General features: G+C 46.0%; 5 protein-coding genes across 8 annotated transcripts in view; 2 read left to right on the forward strand and 3 right to left on the reverse strand.

Moving 5' to 3' along the window:
- Positions 1-3,055, reverse strand: part of myripb (myosin VIIA and Rab interacting protein b) — a 53,254-nt gene extending 50,199 nt beyond the window's left edge. For 2 of the 3 annotated variants that reach the window (XM_086101400.1, XM_086101396.1), the window contains exon 1: positions 2,906-3,055. The gene's annotated coding sequence lies outside the window, so the exon portion shown is untranslated. The remainder of the gene's footprint in view (positions 1-2,905) is intronic. The other variant, XM_086101397.1, reaches the window with a different exon arrangement.
- On the forward strand, positions 20-4,034 carry LOC147186752 (uncharacterized). The gene is made up of 6 exons (XM_086101407.1): positions 20-151; positions 1,997-2,044; positions 2,943-3,053; positions 3,176-3,292; positions 3,469-3,549; positions 3,645-4,034. The coding sequence occupies exons 1-6, from the start codon at positions 29-31 to the stop codon at positions 3,696-3,698; spliced, it is 534 nt and encodes a 177-aa protein (XP_085957533.1). The 5' UTR covers positions 20-28; the 3' UTR covers positions 3,699-4,034.
- A 3,965-nt stretch (positions 4,035-7,999) lies between these two features.
- On the reverse strand, positions 8,000-10,100 carry LOC147186753 (sperm-associated antigen 16 protein-like). Its single transcript, XM_086101406.1, has one exon. The coding sequence runs from the start codon at positions 9,796-9,798 to the stop codon at positions 8,839-8,841; it is 960 nt and encodes a 319-aa protein (XP_085957532.1). The 5' UTR covers positions 9,799-10,100; the 3' UTR covers positions 8,000-8,838.
- An 11-nt stretch (positions 10,101-10,111) lies between these two features.
- Positions 10,112-11,560, forward strand: ndufb4 (NADH:ubiquinone oxidoreductase subunit B4). The gene is made up of 3 exons (XM_086101408.1): positions 10,112-10,327; positions 11,181-11,324; positions 11,426-11,560. The coding sequence occupies exons 1-3, from the start codon at positions 10,151-10,153 to the stop codon at positions 11,486-11,488; spliced, it is 384 nt and encodes a 127-aa protein (XP_085957534.1). The 5' UTR covers positions 10,112-10,150; the 3' UTR covers positions 11,489-11,560.
- Positions 10,887-17,596, reverse strand: hgd (homogentisate 1,2-dioxygenase). 2 transcript variants are annotated; one of them, XM_086101405.1, is made up of 15 exons: positions 17,423-17,596; positions 16,657-16,728; positions 16,495-16,583; positions 16,307-16,412; positions 16,156-16,215; positions 15,989-16,080; positions 15,795-15,829; positions 15,586-15,665; positions 15,280-15,379; positions 14,803-14,927; positions 12,991-13,095; positions 12,771-12,897; positions 12,279-12,460; positions 12,030-12,203; positions 10,887-11,035 (listed from the first exon to the last, which is right to left on the reverse strand). In XM_086101405.1, the coding sequence occupies exons 1-14, from the start codon at positions 17,435-17,437 to the stop codon at positions 12,060-12,062; spliced, it is 1,332 nt and encodes a 443-aa protein (XP_085957531.1). In that variant the 5' UTR covers positions 17,438-17,596; the 3' UTR covers positions 10,887-11,035; positions 12,030-12,059. The 2 variants fall into 2 exon arrangements, with proteins under 2 accessions (XP_085957531.1, XP_085957530.1); XM_086101404.1 differs by lacking the exon at positions 10,887-11,035 and having other exon boundaries at positions 11,843-12,203; positions 17,423-17,593.
- Positions 17,597-23,192: the final 5,596 nt, after the last annotated feature.

Raw genomic sequence — 23,192 nt, forward strand, 5'->3', positions numbered from 1 at the left:
TGGGAACACTCGACTTGCAGACTGGATCATGGGCTTTACTGCGTGGCTGTGTTTGCTCTGCCTGCAGGCGAGCCTCTTGTCTCACGCGCTTGACTGCTCCGGAGGAAGCCTGGCCGACTTGTGCGTCAACACGCAGACGGCGGACGAGCAGGTAGGACTCGTCTTCTCACCCATGTCGACTAAGGAGGACCGCCGCCATCTCTCATCGTCACAGTGCATTTGAAACAGCGGAACGAAAGGAAATGATTAGCGACGAAACACTTTTTTTTTCCCTCCACAAAAGATCATATTCTGATGTTAAAATCAACTTGACCTTCTTAAATCAAGCCATCCTTAAATCAAGCCGGTCACTTCTGTACAGTATATGAAAATGAATTCTAAAATCACTTCAATGCCTAAAAAAAATAAAAAAATAAAAAAAATTTAAAAAATATTTCAACAAAACACAAAATGTATCCCATTATTAATGTAAGCAAATCTAAAATACGTATTTCAGAATCATCTAACAGATTATTTGACTTGAATTGTATCAGGGCTAGAGTTTCGTCAGCATCGTGTCATGTACTGTACACGATATGAACAAAAATATTGAGCATCTTCCAGAAAACACAGGAAGTAATCATGTCTCACGCCAATATTCTACTACTCGATTTTCGTACCGATGGTTGATTGCCCCTCTAATGTCATCTAATAAATAGGATTTTAACTGTCACGCAACTGTAATCAAAGGTATTCAGACACACCTCTTGAAACGGAAACTCTATTCTGAACTTTAAACTTCATTTATTTGTTTGGTAGCGCACGATTAAAAGATCCATCCAAAAACTTTTGTGGTTGAACGGCAACGTACGGATCACTTTGGAGATGCTCTTCATGCCTCCCGCCACACACCCTCCAAAATCTTGTGGAAATTTTTCCGAGAAGACGTGCGACTTCAAACATCGACATTGTCTTTCATGTTTAATCTTGCAGATGGAAGCTCCTTTGGTTCACGTGTCCATCTGCGGTATTGTTCTTTCCCTGTGACTCCCTGGAAAGAGGCGGCTGTGTGTGTGTGTGTGTGACAACAGTTGCGGTCAAGTGTGCTTCCAGATTGCAGCAGACAAAATAACCTTGAACAGCAAAAACATATAATTAGATTGCCTAACTGGCACAGCATCTCATTGTAATGGTTTTTGCATCCATCATGCCAAAAACACCCAAACCCACCGTGGAACCAAAAAAAAATAAAAAATCCCTCTGAGCCCTTTTTTGTTTTTGTTTCATGTGGCCGCAGGCTGTTTGACTTCAAACGTGCGGTTCGGCGTTTTTTTCTGTGGAAAGTCGTCGCGTTTTGTCCATAATAGTCCTGCTCATCTGGACTATGGATTGTACAGCTGCCCGAGTTGAAAATAATCGCCTGTCCCACACGGAAAAATTTTCATATGGGAAGGAACTTTCTTCTCCATCTCAGGAAGTCGGTGCCACCTACAAGCTTTTCTTTTCGTTTTTGCAAAGGTGATTGCAGCACAATTGTGAGCTTCATATGGAGAGGCAGAATCACAATTAACTTTACTTTTAACGTTTAATTTGGTGTCCCCAATGGTCATTAGCACCTTCGACGCAGTGTAATATCTGAAAAAGGATTTGATGGCACCCTGCTTCATGATCTGTGCCGCAGAATGGGACACCATCGGGTCTCAGTTAAATGAAGGCTGAAGAACTCATGGAAAAAAAAAAACATAATCCAATGCTCGAAAAATCTCATTTTATAAAGGCGCTCGCTTTCATTGCCATTGTCGTAGAGGTAGTCATAGAACATGTCATTGATCAGGGAATGACCCTTGAGCTTCTTTGGCCACGTGAAGGTGGCCGAATGTTTCAAAGCGCTTTGCACTCAAGGTGATTCTGTGAAACTGCAAGGCAAATCCAAATAGACTTTTTTTTTTTCCGGAAACTTTACTTTTGTGTTTTAATATTAGGATTTATCATGTGCGCTTTCTCCTTCCATTTTCAGACGGGTGATCGGGGCCTGCAGCAACCAATACTCGCAAGTGTAGAACAGGTAGGTGCCACCTTTTCGAATCATCTGCACACAAGCGCAAGAGAGTCCACACGCGGCTCGGATGCTCAGCACGCTTGTGTGAGGAAGGCGGCAGATAGAACCCAGTGAGGAAAATGAAATTGAGCATTGCTCGGTTGCAGATTTGAATCTTTTGTACGCCGTGAAATGCAAAACAGCTTCCTGGCTTCATTCGAAGCTATTAAGATTGGATCAGCGATACATCTCGTAGTTGTAATAAAGCTATCGCGGTGTGACCATGGAAACATGGCGGGGCCCAGATGAACAATCTGGCTTCTTGGCAGCTTGGAAACACGGAATGAAATGATGCATGTTCCAATGATATGTCGGTGCCAAATAGCCACATGCAGCAACGCCATGAAAAATAGACGCGGTCATTACAATCTAGGTCAAGGGCAATCACGGCGAGCGCTGTAAACAGTATCACTAATTGGGAAGGCCAATGGGGTTTTTTGTTTTGTCTTTTATCTCAGGTCAGAAAGGTACTTGCGAGGGATGAAAAAGAAGGAACAGATCCTCTTTTGTGTGATTACTTAGCTCAGAAGATGAATTATTGATATAGTCGACAACCGACAGCAGTGTAATAAATTGACCACAAAGTCCAAATTGGAAACCTGTTGCCTCTCGCGCCGACAGTCCATTTGTTAGGGCACACCGGCAAGATCAATAACATTTCCTCGTTTATGCGCCGAGAAATGAGAAATGCGGGAGTGGATTTTTATGGCCATGAATGAACGGAGTTGGACTGCTACTAAAACCGAAGGAACGGGTATTTCGATTTCAATGGAGGTGTCGTTCCGGCTCATATAAAAACTCTCTTCGTACAGTCAGAGAGATGCCCACCTGTATCGTTGTGCATGATGACAGTGTTGTGATGTAGGTTCCGCTCAGGCTGAAGAGACAGGTGGAGAGGAGGAGCCACGCCCGCCCGGGTCACTCCAGCCTCCCCGGAGCTTTCTCTGTAAAAGGCTTTCCAAACAGTCTCATCCAGGTAAATACACACACACACACATTACAGCCATGTTTTGGGAAGTGTATGTGTGTGTGTGTGTGAGTGTGTGTGCATACGTGAGTGGTCGCGGGTGTCTAATTGGCAAATCAACCCTCCTCCAGGCGGACAGGTCCAGGCGACACTTGGCTCAAGCTGCAAATAAAAAGAAGAACAAGCGTAAATCCCGCGTCGGCTCCTTTTCACTCCTGAGCAACGATAAGAAATCCAACCCCCTACAGGTGAGTCTCCATGACAACCCTTGAGCAGAAAACGCAGCTGGGGTAAAGAGCCTTTGTTGTGCAGGCTGGATCAATGTGCAGCAGGGCACCCATCGTACACAGAGCTCTCGAAATGCATTGAACTAGCCGGACCTATCATAGCAACTGAATGCTGGGAATTGGTTTTCTCCGACCAGGTGATCAGAGCCAGAAGGCAGGTGAAGAACCAGCAGCCCAAATATGCCAAGTCCGGTCACACTGGGACTTTCTCTGTCCTGGTGAGTCATCTTTCAATGTCATTTTTTCCCCTCCATCAAAAGCAGCCTTTCACATTGGATCTGTGTATGTGTGTGTGTGTGTGTTTTCTGTCCAGGGAAATCCGCAGAACGGAAGACCCAAGAGAAGCTTGAGGCCAATAACAGCATAGTGCGACGCCGTTATTCGGGCAAAGTCGACCTACACGGGAAGCGATGTGTCCAGATCTTAGAAGGAAAACAAAAAGACAATCTCACAAGCAGCTCATTGGTTTGTGTATGTCCATTGAGACAGTTTCAGCTCTAAGAGAGTCGATTGATCAGTTAGCAATTATATGCTAAGGTTCTAATATGTTACATGCTTGCATATTATGAAAACACTCGGCAAAAGACGCATGAGGCATTTTTGTTTTTTAATGATTATATTTTATTAGATATTGACGGGTATATTTTTGCATACGTGTTTTGTTGTTTTTCAATGAAATTTCAATAAAGGTTTAGTGGAGAAAGACTGTGTATAGATCCTCAAGCTTCGTTACACATTTCCTTCTCAATCAGGAGAGTACGCCCATACTAAGGCCGTTTATAGCAGTCCTTAATGCAGTGGAGTCTTTCTCTCTCGCTCTTTCCTGGAATAATACCTTTCATTTCCCACTCTGGCATCTGCAAAATTGCCCAGTATGACTGACTCACAAAAGCAAATATCAGAGGCAATGGCAATGTTGTGGGTACGCTTGAAAGTTTGAAAAGAGGGTAAAAAGGCCACCAAGTGCAAATCAAGTGCGTGAGTGAAAGATGTAGCAAAAAAAAAAAAAAATGTAGTTTAGACCATCTGGTTCATGCATCATAATACATCTATTCCAGTATCTCGTGTCACTTTTAATTCATTTGCCCACAAAATGGAAACAGTGTGGTCCAGACCAGCAGATTAGACTGGAGTGCTTCTACAGGACACTGACGTCAATGCGCGCACATTAACCGGATCTGGAACAACAACTCTGCCTATTTACAGCGTCAGGGTGAGCTGAGATTCAATAAATCACCAAATGAGCGATGAGTTGGAAATAAAAGCTGCAGGACTGATATCCAACGCCGTTTCATCAGGACTCCCCGCCCGTCATGTGAAGGACAATCTGACTATCAGAACGAGTACATTCCAAGACAATCCAAATGAACAGCATGACTCATCCACCACTCATTGACCAATCCAAGCAAGCAGCTACGACCATGTTTTTGACACTTGTTCGATGCAAAGTGAAGGAATTATCTGACAATACTTTTCCCGGCCGAAGCACATCAGGGATACTGAATATGCGCCGTCTGGGGGAATATATGTGAGACGATGATCTACTGGAGTCATCACACAACCTGCATTACCGGGATGTGAGCGGTCGTCTTGGTTACAAACAAATATGGGATGCTAAAAACAGTGCCGCGCTACAAAAGACCAAGGTCTTCTTGTGTTTCCGTTCACAGGCATCTCGAGCTATTTGGCTTCATTCCTCTCCATTGTCCTGGCTGAACGCAGAAGGAAACTGGACTAAAAGGTAGACAGTATTATATAAACAAGATCTAGCGAGTAGTGCCACTTTTCAAAATTGCTAGCTGAACAAACAAACAAAAACATCTTGACCAATTTTCCTACCGACCTACCTACACTATCAGAAAAAAAAGAAATAGGGGTCCATTTTTGTTCTCCAAGGCACAACTGAACGCATATCGTAGTGTTGAGTCAAATTCAAGTTGCACTCTAACATGTGCGAAAGAGGAAGCCCCTTGTTAATTCAATGCAATTCCTCCTTGTCCATGTTGAGCCTCCATTAACTTGTTCTTCTTCTCTAATGGACACGTGCTCATAAGTGATGTCTGCCATTCTAGTCAAGAACGGTATCATTACAATTTAAAATGGCTCAGGGATGATCAGGGAAGTGTCACTCATCGCATTTGGAACCGTTAGCCCACAAAGAGGGCGGAGGTGTACCACCCACAAAACACATTGGGCCCGGAAAACTTCACAAGACATCCGACTGATGACCAAATACTACAAAGGTCCCCCAACCACAAAAATGCTCCATTGTCGCGGACGCTGGGGAACACATAGACCAATTCCATCGTGACGGTGTGATAGAGAAATATACGACACGGTGCAAATGTTAAAAAGGGTCTTCCATCGCAGCATTTGTCACACACAAACAATTATTCTGAGTCGTGGTGACTCTTGAGTGCCGTGTAAAAGCAGCCCACAGCCAGGAGGCTCGGGGTCGGAAAATGATGTCATCAGAGACATGCGTTATTTCCCGTACGGCACGTTTAGTTAGCGAGCTTTACGGCCAATGTGCTTTGCGAGCACCAGAAACTGCCGCTTAAGTGCTTGTCGCTTGTTGATGAGAGCCTCTCATCATAAACAACATGAAATATGGGACCAAGATTCAAGTCTAAAACAAGTTTGGGTCTTCACTGAAACCGAGACGCATGTGATAGTTTGCCAAACCATTTGGTATGTGGTAGTGAAAAGCGGCGAGTTAACATCTCCTCGCTTCCACCCGTGTCAGCTCTAATTGAACGATGACAGCAAGGAAAAGACACTGGTTGAGCTCCATATAAATGGAACCCGACTTGCACTATACAATCAAAAGCTTAGTTTCATTTCATCTTTCCATCAAAGCTGGGAATATTTTTAGCTTTTTTCTTGTGGGATTTTGTGGCGATTGACAGTGAAGACGAGGTATTCCCTTCACAGCGTCCCTGCCGTGGATCCCTCTCATCTATTTTCAAGTTGACCGCATACTGTGACCTCGCCTTGTTCCTCTTGTTCATCTCTGAATCTCCTCTCTGATTGGATCAGACGCACACGAGCGGCTGTTGTCTTGCCTCACCCGATGCCCCCTTCGCCCCCTTTCTTCTCGCCTGGCCCCGCCCAGCGCCATCCTGCAAGTGCCGTCACAGCAGCATCACTCATGCTCTCAGGATGAAGGCAGGATACGGGTGTTTTGTTACTTGATCTGTGTAACTCCTCCGCATGCTGACCTGACTTACAGCAAGGATGTGTGTGTGGGAGTCTTTTTCACGACACGTTATGCGTAGAATCATACATAAATCATTTGGTTGCTACCCTGCATATAGATTTTGTGTGAATCGATCACATTTGCATCCATTTGATGTCATGCAACACATTACGGTGTATCCACTCACCGACGCAATAAAAAAAATGTTGCCTTTACAACATCGTTACCGCCCCAAAAAGCATGGTCGTCACTGTCTGATATATTTGTGGGGGTGTTGTCACCATTTTAGTGCAGTCACTTTTTTGGGTGCATTTCCTTAAATTCTTGCTCCACAGAAACCATTCCAGTGGGTCAAGCGGAAGTAAAATATGGTGATACTAGCTCTTGAATGCTGTGCAGTTCTACACCAACACAATCTGATGACTATTTCTCAATTCACATGCGACCGCGTACGACAATTTAGCATAGATTTTTGTGCGGCAGGATATTGCGTTAAATCCATTGCTGCCTGGTCATCCGGGAAGAGGGGAATTCCCCCATCTGCGGCCCCTTCTCAAGGTTTTTTTTTCCTTCTTCTTCTGACTCTCCTGTGGGTCAAAATCAGGAAGATGTTGCTAATATTTGGCAGCCAATGATTGCTGAAAGAATTGACAGAGGATCATGTTGAAAACATTAACCATGAGCATTAAAAAGTCTGGACTCGAGTTTAAAAATGACCTCAGGTGATTCAATGCAGCATGATCGAACAAGAATTTTGTAAGAAATGTCAAATCACTATATTTCACATCTACCAGTCCTGTTATCATATAACATTCAGTGACTGCTCTAATTTGACTGCAAAAATGTCTGAGAAAATCTCAGACAGAGATGACCATGTTTGGTGCTACGACAGTGGGTCTGCCGCACCGGATTATTGTTTTTCTTTTAAATGTGTTTCATAATGAATACGGTGCAAGAGCAGTAAGAATGGTTTCAGCAATTCTGTTGTGTTTAGTTTTTTTTCTCAGACGGCAAGGCGACAGACACCAAAGCGGCTGCAGGATGCGAGGCGCGCGGGTGGGTCAGACAAGAGACAAGCAGGAGGGGCAGAATTTGGAGCACAGCAAGCGAGGGTGGAACTCCAGTGACCGTGAGATATTTCTGATGTATCCGCAAAGTTGAACACTTCTTAGATACAGGACGGAAAGGAAGCACAGAGGCAGGATGAGACCAAACAGGGAGGGCAGCTTGGGTGGTACAAAATGGACCTCTTGTCCCCTTTAACCACCACCTCACTGACTTGTTTCATACCATCTGTGAAAATTACAAAGTCTCGATGTGCCGTTCCTGAAAACAAGGGTGGACCGTTACATTCCTGTAACATTCCTCAAAGGCAAGAGACTCATGGAATCTTTGAGGCGAGAAATATTATGAATAAGAAGCAGCATGATGTCACCGTCTGTAAGTTTACAAGCCACTTCAAGGAACTCTGGTAAAGAGCAAAACTATATTGGGGATGTGGCTGCAGACGTTTTGACTTCATTTTAGGGGCCATTCTAAAGTAAGAACAACATTGGTTAGCACGGCTATGAAAAATGTTTTCATTTCACATTTTTGTCACATTCGGCCTCTTTGCATCGAGCGCTGTTGGAAAACGGGCGTTCTGTGCACAGAAATGACTCAAGAGCTAAAACATGAATAATTCACGAGGTTAAATACTGTGTCTCCCTGGCCACTGTGTTGACAGGCTTGCTTGATTGCTTGTTGGGCAAGGGAAGTCGAACTCCCTGTGGCACTTCAGATGTCCTGGAGGGGAATCAATCATTTTGTTCGCCTTTCCAACGCTGCGGCTTTAAAAGGGCTTTATTATCAGCATCGCTGTAACCAAGGTAGCACAAGAGACAATTTATATACAGTCCAATTCACATGCAAAGAGTGACTAATTCATATATATTGCAAAGGCAACTTCATCAGAACATGATAAATTGTTACCTTATATACTAATCACATTTAGTCCAAAGCAATATCTTAATTGTCACCTTATATACGATCACACTTAGTCTCAGGCAATGTCTTTCTAAGTGCTATCATTCTTGTGTCTGCTGTCATTGAACACGCGATAATAAATTGTAGACGTTGGGCCTTTAAACGTGACATTAATTTTCTGGTGTTGACGAGTAGAGATTGCCTTCTAGTGGTTTCATGAAGAAAATACAACATGAACCATGAATGTTTCTACGTACAGTATTTTTATTTCATTCCTGTGCTTTTTAATAATAATAACAACAACAATAATAATAATTGTATTTGTGACTTGTCTTCCAACCTTCTATTGAATTTTATTAAAACTTAACCGATGTGAGCTTTTCACACAGCTGTTGGTTTTCTGCTGCTTATCTCTTTGGACAGTGGGGGGACATGGTTGACTTGGAGCTAGGTTCACCACTTTGTCTCTCTCCAGAGCCGCCCGCATGGTCTGCTCTACAAGGAGCTGAAACTTGTCGTCCATCCTCCTGAGTGCGGGTTCGTACGCGTGGCACTGAGCCTTGAGCCTCCTCGTTTCCTCCACCAGTCGGTTCTTCTCCTGGCCAGCACGTTTGCGGTTCATCCATTGCGTGTCTCGGGTCTTCTGCACCATGGCCAGCGTCTCGGCTGAGGTTGAGGCTGCCAGTCGGTATTCCTCCCTCTCCCGTAGCGCATTCTTTAGTTCGTTGTGCAAACGCTGGTTTTGGACATACACGTCCGGGACCTCGCCGACCCGCTTGGTATTCAGCAAGCCCCTTTGCGCCATCTCCGTCCACTCCGTTTGGAAAGTGTCAAGAGTTGCAGTCATCTTCAGTTGACCGAGAAAATTGCGGATAAAATCATCCGCGTTGACGTGCAGTTCGGAGGCGGGGGCGGACGTATCGAACCCGGAAGAAACTGCATGAGCTCTTCTCGCGCGCTCATTTATGGTTTTGACTGTCGCCTCCAAGTCCTCTTCTCCTTCTGTCAAGCTAACGTCGTCGTCCTCACCGGCATCATCATTATCATCATCACCATCATCAACTTGTTCTTCATCATCTTTTTCTTCTTCTTCTTCTTCATTTTCATTAGGCCTAACATCAGCATTCTCATTACCACCATCGTGGTCATCATCACCATCAGCGCCATCGTCATCATCACCGCCATTCCCGTCATCACCTTCATTCACATCAACTTCATCATCAACACCGTAATTCTCTTCACGATCATCCCCGTCGGGATCAACTGAATCGTCTTGCTCCATTGCGTTATCGTCTGTGTTCATAGTTTGATAGAAAACCTGACACTATCCCTCCTCAGACCGTCATCCTGAATTGACCCCACTCCCGACCCCCAGTACATCCACCAGCAAAATGTGGCAACGTCCAGAAAAAACGTCATTAGCTCTCGTTGATTACATTTGAATTATCAAACGTGGTGACGTTCGTATATCACCGCGTCACCACAGGTTGATCTCTTTTCCGTGAGACTTCTCGACCGCTTGGGTTGTTTTTAATTGCATCACGTAAGTTTCCATGGAGATAGCATGTTCACGCGAGAAATCGCAAACTAAGTCACTGGCAAGTCAAACCACGCGAGAGTTCCTTATTCTCGCTACCCGTCGTCAGCAAACTGTCATGGCCGACTACCAAGAGGCGCCCTTGGCAACACGGCCAAAAACATTGGACCCAAATGAATATTTTAATCTTTCGCCGGAGTATCGACGAGCCGAGGAGGCTAGGGCGGCACTGCGGGCGAACCTGAAGAGGCAGTACCAGATGCAACTTAACAATCCGCACAGAAAAGAGCTTATTGTAAGTGGCTACCGACGAGCTAACAATGTCACCCTTGGAGAACCAGTCGAGTTAGCATGCTAACCGATACACTTGGAAACGTTATTCACAACAGTCCACTTGACGTAACATTCATCTCTGTTATGTGTTTAAGATTTTAACGATACCTTAAGGGCACACTGTTTGACTCCTGCTGGACATGCATGCTGCTGTGTTAGCAGGCGAACCGGCAATCTAATAAGGCAAACTTCCGTATTGTATTTGTACTCAATGAAAATACTGATTATTCACAGCTGACAATTACAAATTGCGCACCTAATTGGATGCACCTATCAAACAGCGAAAATGGCAAGCTTTTAAGCCCCTTTAACGTATTAAAAGTCATGTAACCTTATTAAATATCACTTGTCTAAACCCCTTAAGCGTACTTGTGAAAAATAAATCAACATACAAAGTGTATGTGATGTCAGGTTGGGTTGTCAGTCTGGAGGTGCGATGTGGCCAACAGCACGTCCGGTGTAGGACTGCAAGTGTACGAATTGCATTTGTCTTACCGTTTTCCCCGGTAAAAGGTTAATTCCAGACTTTGGCGCTCCTTTCCCACATGTGAGAGAATTGCAGTAAGTAATCCCAGTCTGGAGATACTGCTGCTATGACTCAAGACGAGCCGTAATTCTGATAATTGAAGCAGGTGAGGCTCACCGCCATCTTGATTTCGTACTCTCGGACCTGCATGGATTCATGAAGACCATCGGTTTGTGAACAGACAACTTTTTGCCGCTCCACAGAGTGTTACATTATTGGCCAGCCTTACTCTTCAAATAAACTATGTTAAGGCCTGTGTTCTTAAAAAGTATTTTTTATTGTGTGACAGGAAGATCCTGCCCTGACGCGCTGGGTGTACGCCCGTGCCAACCCCTACCCACACTTCAGGGCCACAAACAAGACATCTCTGCTGGGCGCCATGTTTGGGGTGTTTCCACTCTTCTTCTTCTACTACGTCTTCAAAACAGACAGGGTTTGTGTACTAGTTATTTTATTTGTGTGTGTGTGTGTAGCGGATGACATCTAAATCATTAACTGCTCTCCTCATCATATGTTGGTTCTGATTCTTTACAGGACAGGCGAGAGCAGCACATTAAAGACGGAACCCTGGAACGCAAGTTCAGTTTGTCATCATGAGCGCCACTGTACAAAGACCACGCTTGTTTTGGTATGGTTAATTATTAACAAAATAAAACTAGACTGTCATTATGTGTTGTGTTGTGTTGTGTTATTTTGACTTCAAAATGGCGCCGCGAGAGTGGCTGCCTTTCCAGCAGCTCCTCTATTTTGTTGTTCTACTTCTTCCTCTCATAACTTTGCTGCTGTGAATCGGGAATTTCTCCATTGCGAGACTAATAAAGGGTTTCTTATCTTATTGACATTGTGGCTTTCTGTTTTCGAAAAAGGTGAACGCTGGGGGAGAATCAACCGATTTCTAATTCCATACACATCATGGTGCAATTAGTCATGGCTCAAAAATCAAGTGACAACTATGGGATAATAACACACTTTATATTTTTTTGCCTGTCCAATAAATGTTCAGTTACTCCAATTTTTTAAAAAAAAATGGAACCACTTCAAACTACCTCCAACTAGATTAGTGAATCCAACAACCTTGAGTGGAAATGTTTAAATCTGTTTTGAAATGACAATAGTTTAATCTTTGCATAGCTCTGACCATTGGCCCTGTTTTGCCAGAAACCGTCGTCTAGTGTTTTCGGGGCTTCCAGTTGGGATTAAAGTGGCTGCGTAGGTGCTCCCAGCATTGGTAGTAACTCTTGTCTAGTTTCTGGCAAGTCTCCAGGCCCCATTTGGTCACAGCCATACTGAAGGACGACTCGAACATGAACGCCTGAGGGACGCGGCATACAACAAATGTCAATCCCTTCCTGACAATTTGTAAGCTTCTCCCGGTCCGAGTATTTACCATGGTTCCTTCGGCCACCCTTTCTGGTTTGAGATCAGCCATGCTGTTCTTCTCAAAACATTCGGTGTCAGGGCCGTGCGGGGTCATGATGCTGTGGAGGCTGGCGCCGCCTGGCTGGAAGCCCTCCTCTTTGGCTTCATAGTGGCCCTTGATCAGCCCCATGAACTCACTCATGCAGTTACCTTGAAACAGAGACAGGGGGAGCTATTCCACAACACTAGAACAGACTGTGGACGTGATCATCTCAAATGACATTAAAATCTGGAACAAATGACATTAAAATCTAGAACAGTCTCTATTCATATACCTTTTTGATTTTCCTACACTTTCAAAAAAAATGCAATTGAATGTGAACTATATTGATGTACTGTTTGTAGGCAGTTCTAGTTGGCCCATCCTTTGGAAGTTTCGCAAAAGGAAGTGAGGTGGACACAAATAGCCAGCATAGATCAAGCAAGTCATTCCTACTTTCTCGCAAATATGACGCCTTACGGTGATAATATGGTGGACGGAAGGTGTGGTCAGCCACACCCCAGCGCGGAGGGAAGATGACAAAGTCGGCAATGGCCACGCCCGGTCTGGTCGATTTGGCCGTCAACACAGTAAAGATGGATGGATCCTGTTAAAAAAAAAAATGGCAGCAAAAAGAAACTCACGAGGAAGTGCCGGTCATGATTTTGCCGAGGAAAACAGCAACACAAATGAGACTCACTGCATGGTCGAAGGCCACACAGTTGATGACCATGAAGTTGTTGAGGTTGTACTTGTATGGTGTGTAGTTGCCGTGCCAGGCCACCACGTTGAAGGGGGAGAAATCCTGACAGAACACAACAAAACATGACAATTCCACCAGCGGCAAGTAGGCAACCAACTGCGGGTGAAGCTTTTCACGTAGGGGACAAAGAATGATTGATGTCATTGTACTCTGGGCTAGTGCTGATTGATGGAAAGGAGAGGAAGAGGGAAATGGTCATCATGACATTTTTTTTTCATTGAAATAAAGTGTTTTTCTGCTTCTCTTCCACTCCGTTTGTTCTTTGTGAGGCGAGTCTCGGGGTATTACTCCGTAATTGGCAACAAAATCAAACTTTTGCAAACTTTCATCATTTCAACGCTCACTGGGATTGATGGAAGAAGGTGTGAGATGTGGGCGGCCCGGTAGTCCAGTGGTTAGCACGTCGGCTTCACAGTGCAGAGGTACCGGGTTCGATTCCAGCTCCGGCCTCCCTGTGTGGAGTTTGCATGTTCTCCCCGGGCCTGCGTGGGTTTTCTCCGGGTGCTCCGGTTTCCTCCCACATTCCAAAAACATGCATGGCAGGCTGATTGGACGCTCTAAATTGTCCCTAGGTGTGAGTGTGGGCGTGAATGGTTGTTCGTCTCTGTGTGCCCTGCGATTGGCTGGCAACTGATTCAGGGTGTCCCCGCCTACTGCCCGAAGACGGCTGGGATAGGCTCCAGCGCCCCCCGCGACCCTAGTGAGGATCAAGCGGTTCGGAAAATGGATGGATGGATGGTGTGAGATGTACAACAGTAACTGGGTATCTTGATTGTTAGGAACCAAAAAAAAAAAGAATTCTCTTTTGAGAAAGAAATACAGCAACAGCTCCAAAATCGATATAGTTCATTACAACTCAAACTGTCTCCTTGACCATGACAGTCTTTACACACAAATTACCGCACACGCTTCCACACACTGAATATAATCCTACTTCATTACATAACCGTAATCAGCTATACACACATATGGAGTTGCTGCTGCACTCAAAAGTTCTTTGGGCAACGCTGTGCAGGAATATTCCTGAACGTTCACTTGTGGTGGCTCAGCTAGATTCGATGAAAATGAAAAATGGAAGAGAGTTACGCGCACACGCACGCACACGTGCACACACACGCACACGTGCACACTCAAACATATTGGCCCAGTCAAGCAAATAATAAGTTAATTTGAGCAATTTCGGTTCACGGCGGGGGGGACAAAACAGCAGGAAAAGATGGCAGCATCTTCCCTCAGATGAGGCCTCGCTTCCCCACCTCCCATCTTATTTTCCAGCCCCACGCTCCAGGCATCAGGATAAAGAAGCTGCCACTTTTAAACCTCTCCAAAGGAAAAAAAAAACAAACATGCGGCGAATTCTTTCAATGTATGGCCCGTCTGTGGGGACTTTTGCAGCAGGAGGTGGGGGGGGTCGTTCTCGGAATGAAATATGTTGCAATTAATGCCTAACTTGTTTTTCGCTGTCTGCAACTCGTGAATGCCTTAACTAATTGTGAGTGATTAAGACGCGTAAGTGAGGTGGAAATATTTGGATATTAAATCACCGGGGATGATAAATCAATCAGCGGCGACGTCTAATGGATCACATTGGTGCCTCGGACAGTTTCCTGGCTGTTAGTCACTGTCACGCTTCGCCGGGATGTTTACTGAAGCACACGCAGACTTCAAATGGGGTAATAGGGCAGAGAGGCCTGACGTGGCAAGGAGGACACTTTTCAAGTACAAGGACGGAAAAAGTACACAAAACACCTGTTGGCAGGCAAAGAGCTTCCCTTGGTACTTATTGATGACGGTGTAACCCGCGGACACTTCCCGATCCTCGTACCACGCCACCGGACACAGGAAGTCTCTCGGGTTGGCCAGACCGTTGGCTCCTGCAAAGAGTCACACAAGCATATCCTTACTTTATTTATTTCTTGATTGGCTTTACAAGATTAGGGAGCAACCAGAAAATCCAGTCATTGTTTTCACAATTTCATAATAAACTGTCCCCAAAAGGCTGTTTTGTTTTGTTTTTTTGTATGATGCCACTGGAGAATGGTACCAGTGACGGCAAAGAAGATATTTTTACTACATTTACGTTGCGTGATACATAAGACAATCTCTATTTCAAAATTTGCTGTTCACCACTGCAATGGAATGCAGGGAGCCTGAATACTATGAACCAATTCAGAAAATATTCTCATGTCATCTGAATGAAACATATGTGTCCGAAGTGATACCCACCGATAGGGCCGAGGTCAGGGAGTTCAAAATGTGCTCCATACACCTCCAGAACATAACCTCTCGTTTCTCCAAACACGTCCACGCTGAAGCGCATCCCTTGCTGGAGCAACATCAAGACAAAACGCGAGAGCTTAGTCTCTTTTGGGGAGGCCATCAACACGAACGCGTTCATGTTTCCTTCTGGCAAAGACAAAATTGTGACGTGTATGTCGCAATGTGAATCCCGTAGCGTGCAGACAATTCAATCCTCTCCAAATTTGGCCCAATGCGTGTCCACGCAACGCAGACACGAGCAATGAAACGTACCTGAATGACACATATCTCGTTGGGCTCGACCATCAACTTGCCAAACTCGGTGGTGATCAAGAGCTCACCCTGCTGCGGCACTACAAGAGGCAAACAGCAGATGGAGCAGCAAAAAGAACATACGAGGGAATAAGCGCACTGGGAATTGAGCCATCGGTGTTCCTGTGGCAGATAATGATGCCGACAGCCCTCCTTTTTATTTTGCTCACCGATCAGAAAGTCTCCATCGGAGTTGTTGAAGCATCTGGAACACAGGAAACAAGAAACAAACATTAGGTCCAACATGAGAATCTCAAGCCACAAACACGAATTCTGCCCTTTGCAAAGACGAGAAGGCGCCTTTTTAATGGACACTTCACGACCTCGATAAAAAAACATCACAGGTCCCGACGCCCGTTCTCACTTGTTCATCATGGAGGTGTTGCAGGTGTACACGTGGATGCCGATTCCGCTGCGAGATTTTGCGTCCCCGGCGCCGCAGATGGTGTGCAGACCCTGCCGGATTCAGAGGCGACTGAAAAGCTTTGCTTTCGAGTCGGAACATTGCCAAAGAGCAAGAGAGAAACCCACGGCCACAAAATCCACTATCTTCTCCCTCGACTGAGGAATGGCGAATGGTCGCCATCGCATCTGAAAGAGCAAACACAAACAGAAACTCGGCATTCGGCAGAAATATCGAGACTAGACAACGGATGAGCAAAACAAATGACTTCAACGTTACCTGGTTGGGATCGGGCTCCACCTGGTCCCACTTCTCTGTCAGATCCCCGCAGGCCGCGGGGATGAAAGGCTGATGCTTGACAGAGGGCAGAATGCGATAAAGCCAGCTGTCAACAAGCATATCCGGTTAACCTGACGTGCCGACGTGGATGGACATGGATAAAGTGTACAAGAGTACGAGATGGAGACCTCCTCTTATTGGCCGGCCGCGGGCAGGTGAAGGCCGAGCCGGAGAGCTGCTCGGCGTACAGCCCGTAGGGGCACGCCTGAGGATTGTTCTGGAGGGACACAGGGCGGTGCGTTCAGGGGGCCATGGTGAAAACGGCCACGTTCAACTTCTGCGTCTCCTACCTGTCCTTCGGGTAAAGAACCAGGGCAGCGAGGGTCTTCCGAGGAGAATTCGTTCCCAAACCCACACAAGTACTGCAAAAGAGAAATTCAACTCGGACACACGCTCACCGTGCGGCTTCATCGGCATGCGGGACGAATGCCTTCACGCTGGTTGTGATTAAATTGGAAGGCTCGTCGTTAAGTGTTTTTCTTAATCGTTGTCACATTGATTCACATTAGATTGGTGATTAAAAACAAAGCGCAGTCACCCGTTGTTGGCTGTTCCAAAAAGAGGCGAATTCATTTCAATCTGTACGCTTGGAGTGAGATTTCAACCCAGATTTCTGTGCGAGACACGACTGCTGCTCAGCTTGCACTGACTAGGCACCACTCGGCGACCGATGGCCTGTCTGCAAATGTTGCTGAGTCACCGTTAGTGTGCACACTCGGGCGCAAACGCGGTCCGTGTGCGCGCCGTGGTATGTTTGCCGCGCTTCACGTGCCTCCGCGTTAAAACAAAACAACTTTTTGCTTCTATATAATGGGCTCCCTGATGGACTTGAAATGCCCTTTGTTGGGGGACTTTTTGCTTGAAAAGTCTCCGTGGCCGCATCTGGGCAGCTGTTGAATGCCGCATCCTGATTGGTCAGGAGCCACACCGCCCGCTTCTCAGTCCGTCTGCTTCACGTGAAAGTATTATCGCTTGTTTGTGGCACGTTTACTTTTACGTTTTTTTGTCATTGCTGAAATGGGAATCGATGCGGTGAAAGAAATGTCGTTGCCTTACCTTCAGTTCAGCCATTGTGCAGTCTGTCCGGGAGCTCAGCTGAAAGTGTCACACAAGGTATCAATGAATGACTCCCACAACGTTCTCCCCCTGAGCAAACTCCGCTGCACGTCCTCAGTGCCTGGACGAGGGGGCTGGATTTGTTCCCTCTTGGTCAATATGGCTTCAATTAGGCCTGCGCAGACCGCGTGTGACGCAATGAGAGAGGGCCTATGGCAAAAGCGGAGAGAGGACAGGTCAGAGGTGGGACGTTGCACAAATAACGATGAGTGTCCCATGCTGCCAGGACAAACAAGGATGAGGAGCGTTCCAAGCTTGCGTAGGTAACAAATAGATCGATAGATGAGGTCGAGTTGCAACATTGTGATTGCGGTCAAACTAAAAAAAAAAAAAGAAAAAAAAGAAGAAAAAAAAAGGTCAAGACAGTTTCCTGAGCGCGCTCCGCAACTGTATCTTAATGTTCGCCATCACGGAGGCACTTGGGGAGCAAAGTGCATGAGGAAGCTCTTACGTTGATGGAACGCCATCCGAATAAAGGCGATGTTAGTTCATGTTAAATTAACGAGTGTCAAAGTGCGAATCAAAACAAAACCTGATTACTTTGTATGTCGCATCCGCGGGAAGCGTACCGAACATTGTGGCTGCAGCGGAGAGGGCGCCAAGGACAACCGATTCCCGCTAAACGACAACATGCGGGGCTGAAAAAGGTTATGCATGAGGCAATTTTTCTCCATTTATCTTTAAAATGGGTGTTCAAACGAGGGTCTACCCCAGGCGCACGTGTCAAACCGAATCAATTTCCTCTTTCCCATTCATGCCTCGCTTGTCTATTTCGTTTCTTCGGCAAGTGTTGTTGGGGAAGGGTAAATGAAGGCAATTCTCCTAGCGAGGCGCAAATAAACTCGCCGCGGCAGAAGTAACGCTTCCTCCGGCGAGGCGTGCAGTCAAGCCCGGGCCTCCCCGCTGGCAGGCAGTTTGGGTGCTGTGCAAGACGAGAAAGTCTCGAATATCACGTCCCCATTCCCGGAAATTGATCTGCAGCGTGCACGGAGAAAAGTAAAGTAAAGAGGTGATTTTAATTCAAGCCCGAGTCTCATGATAGAATTCGAGAGTATTTGGCTGCAATCGGGATGGTGCCCGCGCGCTTAAAGAGAGGCGAGCAAAACTGTTGACAAATAGTACCTGTGCCTATGCAATCGTAAGTGGCCCAGAAATGCGTTGTTATTAGATACCTGCTGAACCCAGTGGCTCGACGGTAAACGCTACGCTTGCTTGCCGCAGTCTGGCAAAATGTATTAAAAAAAAAAAAGCCATCACATGCGCCCGCACAACATTTTCACGCCGACTCCTCGATACGAGACAAACGTCAGAGACAACCTTGGTCCGCTACGAGCTAGGTTGGGTTAATTTGCTTTTTTCACAGCGTTCGTTGCAACAAGAAAAGTGTAAACCAGACGGTTTTGGCAGTGACAATTTGGCCTCGATTTCAATTTAGCTGAAGAGAGGCAGTGACTGCACAAATGCGAGTGTCCCCCCCCACAACTCTAATGGGGACCATCCGTCAAGAAAATGGATTGGTGGACGTCGCATATTTTGACAAATAGTTTGTCCACCGAAAATTCTAATCCGGCAGCAAGAGCCTCAAGACAATTGTGACGTCAGTGTAAATTAGTGACAAAGGGGTGCAATGAGGCAAAATAGTTGTTGGCTGCCCTTTCAACATACCCCACCCGCACCCCCCGCACATTCCACCTACCTCGCACACCACTGGTGCGCTTCAGCGGTTACTGAATTGCCAGCAAACTAATACTATCAATGACCGTCGCGTGAAGTTGCTTTCTTTGCGTTCTGCAATGTAACATGGGTACATTGTGTACATGCTCGATGCGTGTTATTGGTGCTTTGTGATCGTACGAACTGGCGCGCGTGGACTTTCTACCCACTCTGCAAGGTAATCCATCTCATCTAGGATGCAAAATGGGCATATCAATCCGAAGGTGTGACTTTGCCCAATCACGACGTTGGCCTCAACGAGTATCCTACTCTTGCGTTATTAAGCGTGAATTCTGGGTCGAACAAGAAATAGCTCGGATATTGTCATCGCAGCCGAGTTCCACGCCACTGCAGTTGAATTGTTAAATTAGACCCGACACGAGACTTATCCACCGCCCCGCCTCGCACACCCAAATTTGACAGCCCCATTTAACACCGATTAGATTTGCAAGGACGTGGAAGCGCACCCTCTCCGTGTCTCATGCGCCCACTCTCCGCGCGTGTCTTCTGAGACCGATCTCTCTGCTAATGTTATGCAAATGGTTTAATACGAAGATAAAAGACGACGGCGGCGGCGTGTGGCGCTCTCCGGGTTCAAAAGCCTTTGTGTTTCCAAGACGATAGCTCTAACATGGAGTGCGCTCTTTAGGGGTCATTAAACGATGGCCTCCCCTGACCCGGCTCCCACTCCCCACAACCCGCGCCGGCCATTAAAATGACTCACAGCCACACCACGGCGCGCACCGCAAATGACTTTTGGCGCCGGCTCCTAGTTTCTTCCACATCACAGTGTCATAGAATAGAAAATTACACTCTCCTCCCACGGAGAAAATTGCTTTGGAATTGCTTGGTTATAAAGATATGCCTTAAAGAGAGAAGGGTTGCTTACAGTAAAAAAAGAAATAAAATCAGCCACACACACACACACACACACACACACACACACACACACACACACACACACGCAGAAACAGAATTACTGAAGCACTTGAAGGATAATCCCTTCAAGTTAATCAAAGGATTTAGGAATTATTGGCGTCACTTATGTTGCGCATTTGTAGTTTCTGATTAGAAAACGCTTGTCTTGTGTGTCTGGTGTTTTCTTTCGATTGTTCTGTATCGACATTGATGAATGGGTTACGTGTGAATAATCCAGGGGTGGGCAAACTTTTTGGCTCGGGGGCCGCATTGACTTTTCAAATTTGACAGAAGGGCCAGGTCAGCACGAGCTATGGTACATTAAAAAAAAAAAACTGCATTTGTTGACAGTCCATATCAAACATCAACAGAACAAAAGCATGAAAGTACGGTATTAATATACTTTTTTTAAATGACAAAAGTGTTGTTGATGACCTATTTTAGCCTGTGCATCGCTGCAGATGGGTTGTGATCAGACCAGTAGAAGTAGAGCGATAAAGAGGTACTAGGTGGTCGAAAAGATTGCCCCGACCCCCGTGTTCTGCAACTTCAAGTCAATGCGCCACCTGGCGGTGAAATGCTTGTCATTACAAGTCCAATTGAAATGAATGCAATCATTCACATCGAACCTTAATTGTGGACCAACCTTCGGCGGGCCGGATTAAAAAGACCAACGGGCCGGATTCGGCCCGCGGGCCGTAGTTTGCCAACCACTGGAATAATCCCTAGTTCTAACAATCCTCATTTGCCCCGACAACACTTGCATCCACTAATACTGAGAGGTTTGCTTTTGTTCCTCTCTCAGCTGAAGAAGGGAAACAAACGCAAACAGCTCTCCGTGTGGCAAAGTGCAGCTCCGTAGCCTCACCAAATAAAACCACAATCATCGACGTTGCCGTCAATGAACAACTCTCTGCGAGTGCCATTTGAAAGTGAGCATTGTTGTCTTTGTCAGGGCACGATTTCAGATAGAAAAAGAGAAATGAAAACTGCAACAGAGGCAGAATCGGAGGGGCAAACGACGAGTCGAGAGCACGATGAAAGGGAGAAAATACAAAAAGTGGAGGTTTTTCCATCTTCACACACTTGGACAAAAACGGGCCTCGAAGCCACAAAGGATATCGGGATCTACTGCGTTGGTATTGCTGACAGCACACTGACTATTTTCTTGGACTCGGGTCGCATTTTTAGGGAGGTCTGACTTGAAGTGAACGATCTCTGCCGAAGAAATGAGTGTTGAAGAGCAAACAATAAGGTGCACATACAATCCCGTGGAGTATTGCGACTGTTCAGGTGCACGTACCGCTCCACACGTCGATCCTCAGTCCTGTCATTAGATCATAGGCGGCTTCAGCTGCTGGGTTGGAGCTCAACAGCCTCTCAGACCAATTTGGGGTGGTGGGGGCGGCGGCTCCTCCATCCCGGCCTGCAAGTCTGAGGCTCCCCAGCGGGAGGCGACGTGGCTCCGCCATCTATATTGGATTTAGGCCTTTCCCATCCACAGGCCGCACACCCCACGGAGAGGAAGTCTCAGCCGCACTGCTGTAAAACAATGTGCGAGAGCAACGGCGCACAGTCAATCTCGATGGCGCACTCCCTCTCAGCGAGGGAGTTCTAACGACGCACTTTGCGTCCCAGCGGGGTTGCACCGAGGTCAAGGTACATCCACGCTCGTGGAGAGGATCGTTCAAGGGAATTCACACTCAACTTTGTTTTTCTTATCCATATGGAAAATGTGCAGTTTAGGACCCAATGTGTAAAATACATTTTCTATCACATTAAAGCTCGAAGGAAAAAAAAAAAAGAGCATTTACATAAAACTCAGACACGGTCAGGCTCTTAATTTAGTCTAATCAACTGTCATTTGCATGGTGCCATCCGCTCAAGGTATTGCTGCTAAGTGAATAAAAGGACTTCTTCACACTCAAGGGGGTTCAGGGGGTGGGGTCGGGGGCACTCTGGTTTTGATAAGATGGCATCACAACTGATTTGCATGTATTACTTTGATTATCTCATTACTCGGATGATTCTCGCCAAGGTTTTTTTTTTCTTTGTTTTTTTTTTTTGACACCGGCGCAATTGAATTAAAATGAAGATACGCAATCAATAAAAGGGCAACGCGACTGTGAAAACACACAGCCTCTCAATGTTTTGGACGGTCAATCGGTGACGATGATGATGACAAGGATGAGGATGAAAATGACCTCTTCAGCTCACAATCTTCGGGAGGTAGCGAGAGTCTGGATTCATGTGATCATGGCGGTAATCAGAGGAGACAAAAGCAGCCGTGAAATAGCCCCTCTCTTTTGAATCACCTTTTAACCCGTCATGAATCCAAACAGACGACTTGGAGTCAGCCCCCCACCCGCCTCCACCCCCCCCTTCTGGCCGATAATGGCGCTCGCATCTTTCCTATAATTCAAGCCATCTGTGGAATGATGAGGTCATGCGTGAAGACGGCGTCATTTTGCAGTCGTGGGCCACAATAAGCTTGACTGCCCTGCCTGTCATTGATGCATGCTCTGCTTTGATTTGTCTTTAAAACATCTGCGCGCTCACAAGCATTTTTTTTTTCCACTGCAGGAACGAAAAAGCCTTCTTCTATTTTATTGTTGTATTCCCGCGACCCAAAAGGGAACAGAACGGAAGTCAGATGGCGTAATCACATTTTCAAATAGAATAGGAAGAATTAGCCGCTTCACGCATCATGATTTAATGCTGCAATCCAAGTCATTGTGCCGCTCCTTCTGGTTTGACCCTCAGGAGGTCGTACGGTATAATGCGCCCATGCGGTCAGAGAAGAACAGACTTCTTCTACCGCTGTGACTCAGTAATAGTTGTCATTTTTCAAAGATGATAAAGAATATTTACACCTACGAGTATTGTTAAATAATCTGTTGCAAAACGCCATTGCTGATGCGGCTGTAAAACGCAAGTGTTGATATGTCCATTGGGAGGCAAATCTAAGGAGTGACATTTTTTTTAATTGAAATGTGATGATGCATATAATGACAGGCCCGCAGTCCCATGTGACCTTGCCTCATTAATATCCGCTTCCGCGTCCTTTCAAATAGAAAGC

The sequence above is a fragment of the Hippocampus guttulatus genome, chromosome 21 (assembly GCF_054856545.1).
Source record: "Hippocampus guttulatus isolate MCC_2025c chromosome 21, RoL_Hgut_1.0, whole genome shotgun sequence".
NCBI lineage: Eukaryota > Metazoa > Chordata > Actinopteri > Syngnathiformes > Syngnathidae > Hippocampus > Hippocampus guttulatus.

Bases quoted from the DNA above. Each gene is read 5' to 3' on its own strand.
- LOC147186752 (XM_086101407.1), top strand. From the start codon at position 29: ATGGGCTTTACTGCGTGGCTGTGTTTGCTCTGCCTGCAGGCGAGCCTC. The intron at 3,054-3,175 runs GTAAATACACAC...ACCCTCCTCCAG, and splicing joins TTCCAAACAGTCTCATCCAG to GCGGACAGGTCCAGGCGACA. The intron at 3,293-3,468 runs GTGAGTCTCCAT...TTCTCCGACCAG, and splicing joins AGAAATCCAACCCCCTACAG to GTGATCAGAGCCAGAAGGCA.
- LOC147186753 (XM_086101406.1), bottom strand. From the start codon at position 9,798: ATGAACACAGACGATAACGCAATGGAGCAAGACGATTCAGTTGATCCC.
- ndufb4 (XM_086101408.1), top strand. From the start codon at position 10,151: ATGGCCGACTACCAAGAGGCGCCCTTGGCAACACGGCCAAAAACATTG. The intron at 10,328-11,180 runs GTAAGTGGCTAC...ATTGTGTGACAG, and splicing joins CGCACAGAAAAGAGCTTATT to GAAGATCCTGCCCTGACGCG. The intron at 11,325-11,425 runs GTTTGTGTACTA...GATTCTTTACAG, and splicing joins ACGTCTTCAAAACAGACAGG to GACAGGCGAGAGCAGCACAT.
- hgd (XM_086101405.1), bottom strand. The intron at 15,830-15,988 runs GTGAGAACGGGC...CCTGTGTTCCAG, and splicing joins AACACCTCCATGATGAACAA to ATGCTTCAACAACTCCGATG. The intron at 12,204-12,278 runs GTAAATACTCGG...CGCGTCCCTCAG, and splicing joins GGGTGGCCGAAGGAACCATG to GCGTTCATGTTCGAGTCGTC.